Below are 12018 nucleotides of genomic sequence, written 5' to 3'. Positions count from 1 at the left end.
GGTTCGGTGCGTCGAACGACAGTGCGAGTGGTACTCCCGCATTAAGGACACGGATTTCTCGCAGTTTTCTTTTTTGGGCATCATGGTCAATCCAATTTTCAAGGGTCTACACGAATTTAGCTCATGCGAAAGTAGCTTTTTATTTGTGTGCTTAGTGCGAGTTTTTTTAACGTTCTCGCTAGCGTAAAAGTTAACTCATATTTTATGCTATTTAAGCGAACGAGAACATTAAAAAACTCGCACTAAGCACACTGTATAATATGTTCACGCTCGAACCAGTGAGCCAATTGATCACATTGATATTCCGGTCTGGAGATAGGTTGGGTCCTGCTATTGTTGGTTGCTCGTCCCACTGCTGGACGCGGATCTCCGTCCACGCAATGTAAAGCGAAGTCACCGTGTGACGTGTTTTTTCACCTACCTAATCGTTGATAGTCTGTTCAGAGCCTGAGAGAATGTGGTAAAACTAGCCCCAGCAAGAGCAGCAGAATCTACCTCCAAATCGGAAACGCGACCCACTGAGAGGCGAGAAACTTAGTGGACTTTTTTATTAAAAAAATTTTATTGCTTAAATGGGTGGACGAGCTCACAACCTACCTGATGTTAAGTAGTTACTGGAGCCCATAGACATCTACAACGTAAATGCGCCACCCACCTTGAGATATAAGTTCTAAGGTCTCAGTATAGTTAAAACGGCTACCCCACCCTTCAAACCGAAACGCATTACTGCTTCACGGGATATATAGGCAGGGTGGTGGTACCTACCCGCGCGAACTCACAAGAGTTCCTACCACCAGTTGACGGTGTCTATGGGTTGAGGTCTGAACACACTGCCAATATGGCAGCGAGTGAACTGTCGTTTCAACTGTCTTACCATTCGGAGCGTAGACCTCGTAGTGTCCATACGTGACCGGCAGCTTCACCGCCTCCCTGACGCCCCAAGCCAACGGGTTGTAAATGGTCACCTGCAAGACAGCCGGCTTATAGGCCGCATCGAGCCTCTTGGTGCTGATCCGGCCAACAACTAACCCTGACTCTGATCCTCTTAATCGCTGAAGCCGGTAGCCAACACAGAACACAAGATATTCCAGTTTGGAAAGTTTAAACGACAAAGAGAAGATCTTCCACCGAGCAGGTGTTATTGCTCGGTAGACCGACGGTCCGAATGCTGTTGTTCGGAACTTGTATATATGCAAGCTTATCTTGAAAATGTCGTAAGCGAGATTCAGGCATCTGTCAAATATCTTGCGTTGTATGATGGCTACCGCACACTGCCCATCTAGTTTTAAGTTGTTGAAACCAATGGACCCGACCACGGGAATACCGTCACCTGAAGACATGAGGCTTGAGTCTCGATTGCCGCCTCACCTTCCGAATAGGAATGCATTACTGCTTCGCGATAGAATAGGGTTGAGTGGTGGTACCTTTCCGTGGGGCGTTACCTTTGACCTTGAGGACTGAAGGTGGAATTTGAAGAGTATACGCCGAACGGTATACGATAGTTAGAACTGAGTCAGACGGATCCCCGTCGAGCCGTTACCACTTGTCACGACACGACCCCGACCTAGCAAGGTGTGGTCAGAGAAAGACAGAGATACCACCTCCTCGCCTATCTAGGTCTCGAAGCAATCGCGTCTCGAAGCACTTGGCCAAAGCTTTTGAGACATCAATCTTTGATCTCGGGACATCAGTTACGCAAAGTTAAATGCAAAATAGCAATTCATTCGGAAGCGTAAAGCTTCGACCTGACATCTCAACTGCATCAATTGCTCGCGTGAGCGTCTGTGAGCACCGATGATCCTTCATGAGTGTCCGTGAGCGAAATTTCTCTCTTACCATGAACGTTTCGCTGGTCTCCGACGTGTGGCATCTGGATTCGTTGAAGTGACACCTGTCGTAGCTGAACAGCGGGGCCTTCCCGGAGTCGCCCTGGGCGGCTTTGCTGAAAGTGGTCGTGCGGTTGAGGCGATCATATGCTATAAGTCGAGGAATCGACCGACCGTCTGCTGCGGACCTTGGACCTATCTGAGTAATTACTGAGAACGTGTTCTTAAAAACAAAGTCCTAATCCTATTACTGGTGGTAAGACGTCTTGTGAGTCCGCCCGGGTAGGTACCACCGCCCCGCCTATTGCTGTTGTGAAGCAGTAATGCGTTTCGGTTTGAAGGGTGGGGCAGCCATTTTAACTATACTGAGACCTTAGAACTCATATCCCAAATGTACGTAGCGGCATTTACGTTGTAGATGTCCATAGGCTCTGGTAACCAGTAAGCAGCAGTTGCACACATTTTAACACATTTCTGCAATAAAAAAATGACTAGCTGCTACCCTCAACTTCGCACATGTGATCAAACGAAAATGTCAAGTTTCCCGGGGGAACGCTCCTGGCATGACATTAACCCTGTAAAGAAATACATGTCAATTCGTTGCTTCGTTCCGACGTGAATGAAGGACAAACAAACAAACAATCACTCTTTTTGCGCGGACGAGCATAGGGCCCACCTGATGGTGAGTGATTACCGTCGCCCATGGACTTCAGCAATACCAGGGGCAGAGCCAAGCCACTGCCTACCGTTAAGTACTCTCCACAAGCCTCGTTTGAAGAAGGACAAGTCATAGTGCTACAAAACACCGTGGAGGGGAGCTCATTCCAAAGCCGGATGGTACATGGCAGAAAAGATCTCTGAAAACGCACTATGGATGAACGTAGTGGCTCCAGGTAGAACGAATGACGGTGGTGGTGGTGGCGGGACAAGGAGAGGGTTCGGGGGGGTGACGTACTTGAAGGCCTGTCTGGCGACGAGTAGAGCGTCGTCGATGGCGGTGCTCAGGATCCTCTCGTAGTCATGAGCAACGTGCTGCTTCTCGGTGCCGGTGATGGCGTCGTGGTGTTGCATTATGCCTTGAAACGCAGGAAGAGTTGACAAAGGATCCAAATCCGACAACCGCCTCTTTAGCCCAACGGTCTAATGCAACGCGCAGTGTATGTATGCTAAACAGTCAGGGCCGGGTCGCCAGAGGTCACCGACCTCTACAACTGTACTAAATGTTACATTGCCGACGCCTTTTGAGCGACGGCGACTACTTACCATCAGATGAGCAATGTGCTCGTCTGCTTGCTAGCTAAAAAAAGCCTACTCGAATTTAATCAAATATAAAGGTAGGCATATAAAATAATAAAATTAACTATTACCTATGGAGAATCAACCGTGTATATGAAAAGTTTCTATCGAAATGTTAATTGAATTAGGGTGGCGCCACATTCGCATAAGGGTAAATTTTAAAGGAAGCGTCAAATATCTTTAGAGTATGTCTGATATCTGATAGATACTTCTTCATAAAATGAAATGTTAATAAATCAATAATAGTAACCATAAATAAAATCACTATAGATGCAAATCTTCTTGTAATAATTCTTTACTGCATTCTTTTGTACAGCGTAAGGTGTTGAAATATTCAATAATTAACAAATTTAGTCGAAATTATATTAATTTTTTTAACTTTGCATACTTCAGTTAATTTTCAATTGCTAGATTCACACCCATACCATTTGTCCACATCAGAGCGATTGTATGAGATTTTCGAACTGTTATTTATACCATACAGCTGGACGCTTTTTCAACTTTTCTCTTCCTTATGAGATAATTCTCCTTACCTCTATCTACCCTGCATACTATTACCCATACTACCTCTATCTACCCTGCATACTATTACCTACACAATTAACATTACAATTCAAAGTCGAAGAATTTTATGACAGTGCCATCTATCGATCGGGTGTCGTGTGCTTAGTGCGAGCTCTTCAACTTCTCGACCAGCAGCGCCCCTAGCGGCAAACGTAGGGAAGCTGTTCCAACTCCATACAAGTTTGAGTTAACTTTTACGCGATCAAGAACGTTATATAACTCCCACTAAGCGACACCGATACTAAAATAAGTTTGGTATGAATAGTGACGTCACACTCACCCATGGCGCTCTTCAGTTCGTTCAGAATGAACTCGTTGTGTCTTTCCAAATTCGCCAACACCTGCAGCTGCTTCACCATCTGCAGGATGAAGTAGAAATAACAGTAGGGACTGGTGGTAGGACGTCATGTGAGTCCGCCCTGATAGGCCCCACCACCCTGCCCATTGCCGCCGTGAAGCAGTAATGCGTTTTGGTTCGAAGGGCGGGGCATCCCATGTACATGTTACAAGTGAGACATTAGAGCTTAACTATACTGAGACCTTAGAACTCATATCTCAAGGTGGGTGGCGGCATTTACGTTGTAGCTGTCTATGGGCTCTGGTAATCACTTAACATCAGTTGGGCCGTGATCCACACACCTAAAGAATAAAAATAAAACAAAAAATTCCATAAAAATGATCAGCCAATAGAGGTCGAAAAACAAAAATCGCAAATCGGTACTTATCAGGACAATTCGTGCCGCACACGATCCGACGCGGGGCGGACAATGTGCGTCAAACGTAAACACTAAAATTGTGACGATACATCTCAGGATAGATCCTGAGTTCGCATACCTGTATGTAACGTCAAAACTAACTACCCACATAATAAACTAATTCGTGTAAATGTTGTCGTAACACGTTGAAGGCTATACGAAAATTGGAGTGTGTTCATTCAGGCCGCGGTGCTCACCCGTGAGCTTTATCTTACTGAACCTGTCGGACCATGAAGGTCACCCGTGAGCCTTTTAAAATATCTAAGCTAAACAGTGATAATTGATAAAGATCCCCAAACAAAGCCCACAGAGTTTCTCGCCGGATCTTCTCAGTGGGTCGCGTTTCCGATCCGGGGGTAGATTCAGCTAAGCACTGCTCTTGCTAGGGCCAGTGTTAGCAACACGCCCAGTTTGGGTCCCGTGAGCTCACCTACACGTCAAGGCGAAGCTAAAATAGCCTCTCAAGGCTATCAGCATATGTAGGAGAAAAATAATAATACTCGTTTCTTAATTTTGGCCTGGCCCGAATGGTATAGTAACGCTAAAACCGCCGGTTGCCCGAAAACCTGACAATACATTAAAGATCCTTTGGTGGTAAGTGAAACCAAAACTACAGTCTACTAATAGGCGACCGCACAGAAGCCTCACCTGCAGGTAAGCGTTCCCCTCTCTCTCGAAGTACTTGGTGGTCGGTCTCGAGGTGAAGTACCCGGTCCAGTAAGCGGTCGGGTCGCTCGCGTACGGGAAGAAGTCGTCTTGTTTCGTTGGCAACACCGGACTGCGAATTTATCGGCTACGTGAAAACTTGAAGGTAGTCTGTGATGAATTCATCCTCGACAAGAGCTCTGCGGAGACCTTATCGTAATGAACGTCAAAGCACGCGCGAAGGTCTTGCGAGTCCGCAAGTTTAGGCACCACCAATCTACCTAGATCCGCCGTGGAGGGGAGCTCATTCCAAAGCCGGATGGTACGTGGAAGAAAAGATCTCTGAAAACGCACTGTTGATGAATGCAGTGGCTCCAGGTAGTATGGATGAACTCTACTCCAATGGCGGCGGTAGAAACAAGATAATGGTACAAACATTTTTTTTATTCCTTTGGTGGGTGGACGAGCCCACGGCCCACTTGGTGTTAAATGGTTTTGGAGCCCATAGACATCTACAACCATGAGATATAAGTTCTAAGGTCTCAGTATAGTTACAACCGTAGCCCCACCCTTCAAACCGAAACTCATTACTGCTTCACGACAGAAACAGGCAGGGCGTTGATGCCGTGAATGAAATACACGTACTTAACAAATGTTCACGATTGACTTCCACAGTGAAGGAATCACATAACGTGTAATAAAAAACAAACTCGCAAAATTATAATTTGAGTAATTACTGATGATAGGATCTCTTGTGAGTCCACGCGGATAGGTACCACGGCCCTGCCTATTTCTGCCGTGAAGCAGTAATGCGTTTCGGTTTGAAGGGTGGGGCAGCCGTGGTAAATGTACTGAGACCTTAGAACTTATATCTCAAGGTGGGTGGCGCATTTACGTTGTAGATGTCTATGGGCTCCAGTAACCACTTAACATCAGGTGGGCTGTGAGCTCGTCCACCCATCTAAGCAATAAAAATAAAAATACCTTTTGGCCCACACCTCCCAAAACTTTTGATCCATTATTAATTTTTTATTTTTTTATTGCTTAGATGTGTGGACGAGCTCACAGCCCACCTGGTGTTAAATGGTTAACCAACAAACAGACTTACTTCGCGTCCTTTATGGCTTTCAGATAACAATTAGGCGTCGAATAAAACAGCTTAATCTTCAGATCGTCCTTGGCCGCCTTCAGATTTGAATATCTGAAATTGAATTAACGTATTTAGTTCAAAAGCAAAAAGTCGTATATCCCGATGCTGTAACAACGAGAAATAAGTCCTATGCTCCAAAAACTTTCCCCCCTTTTCGCCCCCACATGGAAATACTCTATATTATACCAATACATAGGAAAATCTTAATATAATTACATAAATTACGTGTCACGTTGTTTGTCCGCGATGGACAGCTAAACTACTGAACCGATTTTAACTTTATTTTATTTTAAATATGTGTTTTGTTCCAACTTAGGCCATAGGATGGCTTTTATTTCGATTGATGGTCGCAATACTTATTAGTTAACAATAAAATGATTTCTTACGTTGATTAAAAAAAATATGTGCTAGAGAGATAAAAAAATGTTCATTGGCTTAGCTAAGCTTAGAAGCTAATTTTATTAACATGCAATAAATATATAAAGAAAAATCTCCATTAAATAAAACCTTTAAAACGCTTTAGTTATATAAAAAAACGTCATTGAGAAATAGGAGCAGTATTCAATTGCACATAATTCAATAAAACTGTTTAAAAAATAATAACATAAAAATGGAGATTTTACGCTTTCAATTTTGTTTTCTTATTATTGTTACAGAAAACGCAATTAAGTATTTTATTATTACTGTTCAATCGTTCTAGAATAATCCATATCATTATATCGAACGGTGAAAAGCTATTTTGGTAAAGCGTCATTACTTAGCTTAATAAGCGACAATTATCTTTGTAATTAATGGTCCGTTTTATTTGGTATCAGCATCAACAGTTCGATGTTTTTAATTGAAACTTCAATTAAGTTTACTCAATTCAAATAGCTAAAGTAGTGTTTTTGTTTATAATATATTTTCCAAATTTCAAACTTTAAATTACTCTCGTGGAAAAAGCAAAAATGTCGCATAAACCAAATAGTCTTAACCAGTCGATACATATTTCGATCGATAGGTAAATCGCGCTAATTCGTTTCTAAATCATTCTTATCCATCTGATGGTTGTTTGGAAGAGATCGCTCTTAGCGATAAGATCGCCAATTGTACTTTTTTGTATTTAATGTTTCGCATTGTTTATTTATTTTGTGTTCAATAAAGAATACTGTCTTCCTTTCTCACTCCCCTATCCCCCTATCCCCCTCTCCCCCCCTCTCTCCCTTTCTCTGCCTCCCATCTAATACCCCCAACAGCCCTTAACCATGCGCACTTACTCGATCAGCTTGTCCAGATTCGTGTACCACATCGCGGCGTCTTGGTAAGTGAAATCTCCTCCCATCGTGATGATGACATTGTCCGTTCGATAATGTTGCGATTGCTTTTTAACGTAGTTCAGAAATAGGGTGATCTGTTAAACCAATATGATTTACGTTCGTACGTGCGCCCACAACGGAATCTAATCATAGGTTAGTTTGAAGTGCGGACGCAAAACACAACCCCATCATGAATCGGTGATTTAGTCTAGGTCAAGACAATATTTATGTGTAACACTGTAAGATACGCAGAGACCACTGTACAAGAATTGGCAATTTAAAAGAAAAAACAAAAAAAAAACACGCGTTATCAACAAACCGAACTAATAAATGATTTAGACTTTTAGTTTTTTAGTCTTTTAGTCTTTAGTTATTAGGAAAAGCATTGAAAAATTATTTTCGAACCCTAAATAACAGATGGCGCTACGCTAATGTAAACTTTCTTTTGCGGCGTTCGCGCGACTATAGACTTTGTTTTGTGCTTTACAATATATCGGCACAGCGCCACTATTTAGTTAACTAAAAATGGGTTAAGTTGTCGCACAAGCAATTCCGTCTCGAACAGTCGAATGGAGCGGAGCTCTCTCTGTTTTTATCGCCGTACACTTGAAATATAACAAACTGAATTCATTGGAAAAGAGTCTTAATTACTGTCACTATAGAAGGCAATGACAATAATGATGTAGAGAATGGTGTCAACGACGATGACGTCTTCATTTTAAAAATACCATGGAACCACAATACTCCTCCAAAACTGCCCAATCCTCCATGTGCCTGACAATGTGCCTAATCCTTCATGTGCTTCCAAAATTGCCCAATTCTCCAAGTGCTTCCCAATGTGCCCAATCCTTCATGTGCCTCCAAAATTTCCCAATCCTGCGTGTGCCTCCACGGCAGCCCCTCGTGCTCCGCGGTGATAGACACTATCAGCTTTTGACCTACTACTATCAGATTTTCGAGGTTATCAGAATGTCCGGCAATATGTCCAGAGCAATATAACATGTTTTAAATCAGCTGACGCGTCGGAATGTGACACTGGAACACTCTGGCATTTTAAAACACAATATTCTCTCCAGCTAAATGATTTTCAGTTTAGCAAATGAACATTTTAATTTCTCATTGTTTTAACGCATCATTGAGTTATGGTGGAAACTGAGTTTCTGTTCTCGAACGATAGATGCCGCTAGAGAAATTTTAGCGTTTACGATCACAGACATTCCCAGGACTTACGCGATTAGCTTGTCTAGATTCCTGAACCACATCGTGGCCTCTTGATAGTGGAAGTCGTCGCCCATTGTGAGCAGTACGTTTTGAGTGCGGTACGACGAGGCCATGTTCCTGCAGATGTCCAGGAACCGATCGACCTTGCAGAGGAAATCGACATTTTATTAAACTGTACAAGTTCCGAGACTTTCTTCGACATATTTAAACTTTAGCAGGTGTCAGTGGGAAGAATTTTGTTTTTTTGCCTCTGCCTAATTGCTGGTGGCCCGAGGGGCTATTCCAGCTCCTTATAGACCGGTAGGTGAGCTTAAGAGGCTCAAACTGAGAGAAGTTTTAACATTGGCCTTAGCAAGAGCAGTGCTTCGCAGAATCTACCGCCTGACCGGAATCGCGACTCATTCCGGTCTCGTTAGCGACAGCGAGTGTACGCATCGTTGTTGTTGTTGTCTAGTGACTCATCGCACAAAGATGACGACCCGCATTTTAAAATGTAGTAATTGCAACATCGTGATTTGTGAAGTGCTTGCTTTCATACAAAATAAAATAGATGTGATGAGTGAAGACAGTTTGGTGCGTATATGTTCAACGTCTTTCTCCGTGGAAGAAATTGAAAATGCTAAAAGCCTTTTGTTTGAATCTGTGACGACTTCAAAACGAAAGAGAACACGTAGAAGGGAAGGTCGAATGCATCGCGATCTTTTTGATGTTATCAGTCTTTTTAAAGAAACTGACCCGGAATTAACTCCAACTTTTGTGGCTAGAGATTTGCAAAAGTTACCGCCTGTACATTTTGATCATCTCGACGCGACTAAGCTTTTAAAAGACATACTCGTCATCCAAAAGGAGATACAAACAATTAAGGAATCATATGTAACGGAGGATAAGTTAAATGAAATAAAAAATGAACTTTATAATCTGAAAAGTGCATATTTAGTGAATAATAACTTCGATATACATAACACCGAGGGTCACATTAATACAAAGAGAGGCGGGGGTATACTAACGAATAGTTATTACTTAGACAGTAGCCCGATCGAGCCACCTTATTGTTCACACGCGGAGGTAAGCATTGCAAATCATGAGCATGAGCGCTCCTCCGCCACCGCCACGGCCGCCGCCACTGGCCTCGATACTGGCGATCGGCGCGTGGAGTTCGTCGTCGGAAACTTCAGTACTACGGCTTTGAACGGGAATACGTTTGCGCCTGCGCAGACGGTGGACCCCGCTGCAGAACGCGGCTCGTGCATGCAATACTCGCATAAGGCGGCATCTACGCCAGAGCCGAATGGCGTCGGTTCGACAAATAAGTTGTTGGCGAAGGTTGTAACTGCAGAAGGAGAATGGAAGGCTGAGGAACCGAACGAACAGTGGATTTTGGCACAGCGAAAGAGATATAGAAACCGATTTAGTACTGTGGAGGGCAAGGCGCGTAATAGTGCAGATCAGAAATTTAAAGCGGCAGATATTCGCGTGCCTTTGTTTGTCAATAATGTTGACAAGACTACATCAGAAAATGACATTGTAGATTATATTTATAACAAAACGCAAGTTCGTGTCATCTTACACAAAATAAAATCTAAAGTACCGAGGCAGTACAGCGCATATAAAATGCTTGTACCTAATGCGAAATTAACGCTGTTTCTAGACAACGCCTTATGGCCAGAAGGAGTGGCTGTGAGAAAATTTGTTAACTTTAAACACAATTATGAATCCGAACACACACAGAAAAATAAATAAAATTAAATTTGTTAGTTTTAACTGTCACTCACTAATAAGCGCCGTTGACTACGTGAGAACACTGTGTCAAACGGCGGACTTCTTAGCACTGCAAGAGACATGGTTGCTTCCGGATGAAGTCCCGTATCTTGGAAATATTCATCAGGATTTCGCATACATCGGAAAATCTTCAGTGGACGTTACAGCCGGACCACTGAAGGGTCGAAGCCACGGTGGACTTGGAATTTTATGGCGTAGAAATATTTTTCACGCGGTATCGGTGATTGACTGTGTAAACTCACGTATTGCGGCAGTTAAAGTGGCTCTTGATGAACGTGAGTTTCTTGTTTTTTCTGTTTATATGCCGACGGACAGCGCGAATAATCTAGACGAGTTCATAGACTGCCTTGCAGAGATAAATGCTGTTATAGAAACTTGTAGTGTAGATTCTGCGTATATACTGGGTGATTTTAACGCACACCCGGGTTCACTGTTTGGTACGGAACTTCTTGACTTTTGTGTTGAACAAAAATGGACATGCGTTGACGTGGAACGTTTGGGTGTACTTTCAAATTCATACACTTATTTGAGTGACGCGTGGGGAACTACGTCATGGTTAGACCACATAATCACGACTGAGGTCGCTACAAAAAGCGTTAGCAGCGTAAATATAAGATACGAAGTATCGTGGTCTGATCATTTCGCGGTCGAATTGGTCTGTGATCTTCAAGTTTTAGTGCCCAAGTTTGCACAACAAGGCTATGTGCCTGATAGTGCTACTTGGGGTGACAGAGATAGGGCCCAGATTAATCAATATTGGGAAGTTTGTTCGGCTAATTTGCGAGATATAGATTTTCCAAACGATATGCAAAAGTGTGGAGATATAGCTTGTAATAACTTAGAACATAGACTGATTATCGATAAAATGTACGATAAAATAGTAAGCACACTTCGTAGTGCTGCTGCGGAATGTTCCACAAGTTATAATTTGAAGCGCAGACGTAAGAGAAATATGTATGTTATGGGTTGGAACAAACATTGTAAAGATGCACATAGGGAGGCTCGGCTTCGATTTCATAATTGGATCGCTCTTGGAAAACCGAAATCTGGTCACGCGTATCAGCAAATGCGGGAAGCACGGAGAACTTTTAAAGACAAAGTAAAGTGGTGCAAAAAGAACCAGACTCAAATTAAAATGGATATACTTGCTACACAACATTCAGCAAAAGATTTTTCGAAATTTTGGAAGGAAACAAATAAGTTGAATCCGAAGCCGAGTGTCCCAGGGAGCGTTGAGGGTATAAGCGACTCCGGTCACATTGCCAATGCATTTAGGGAACATTTTAGAGTGAAGTCTCCATTGGTAGCAGCGAATGCTGGTGCGAGTGATATTCGGCTTGGGGAACCAATTACGCGAATCACGGCGAAACAGGTTGCACGGGTGGTGAGTGACATGAAGCGAGGAAAATCGCCTGGTCATGACTCATTGAGTATTGAGCATCTACAATACGCAGGTGTTCACTTGCCCAGAGTGCTTGCCATGTTGT

The 12018-nt window shown here is 43.1% G+C and overlaps 1 protein-coding gene across 3 annotated transcripts in view; it reads right to left on the bottom strand.

Moving 5' to 3' along the window:
- Positions 1-12018, bottom strand: part of LOC114244355 (lysosomal alpha-mannosidase) — a 33147-nt gene that overhangs the window by 2818 nt on the left and 18311 nt on the right. The window contains exons 9-15 of one of the 3 annotated variants that reach the window (XM_028176137.2): positions 8762-8895; positions 6195-6287; positions 5090-5219; positions 3967-4045; positions 2782-2902; positions 1837-1942; positions 875-965 (exon numbers count right to left, since the gene is read on the bottom strand). In XM_028176137.2, the coding sequence (XP_028031938.2) occupies positions 875-965; positions 1837-1942; positions 2782-2902; positions 3967-4045; positions 5090-5219; positions 6195-6287; positions 8762-8895 (754 nt within the window). Of the gene's footprint in view, positions 1-874; positions 966-1836; positions 1943-2781; positions 2903-3966; positions 4046-5089; positions 5220-6194; positions 6288-7492; positions 7627-8761; positions 8896-12018 lie in introns of all 3 variants that reach the window. The other 2 variants (XM_028176136.2, XM_089731432.1) reach the window with 2 other exon arrangements.

The sequence above is a fragment of the Bombyx mandarina genome, chromosome 11, assembly GCF_030267445.1.
Source record: "Bombyx mandarina strain Sakado chromosome 11, ASM3026744v2".
In the NCBI taxonomy this organism is placed as follows: domain Eukaryota; kingdom Metazoa; phylum Arthropoda; class Insecta; order Lepidoptera; family Bombycidae; genus Bombyx; species Bombyx mandarina.
This window is presented reverse-complemented; position numbering and strand designations above follow the sequence as displayed.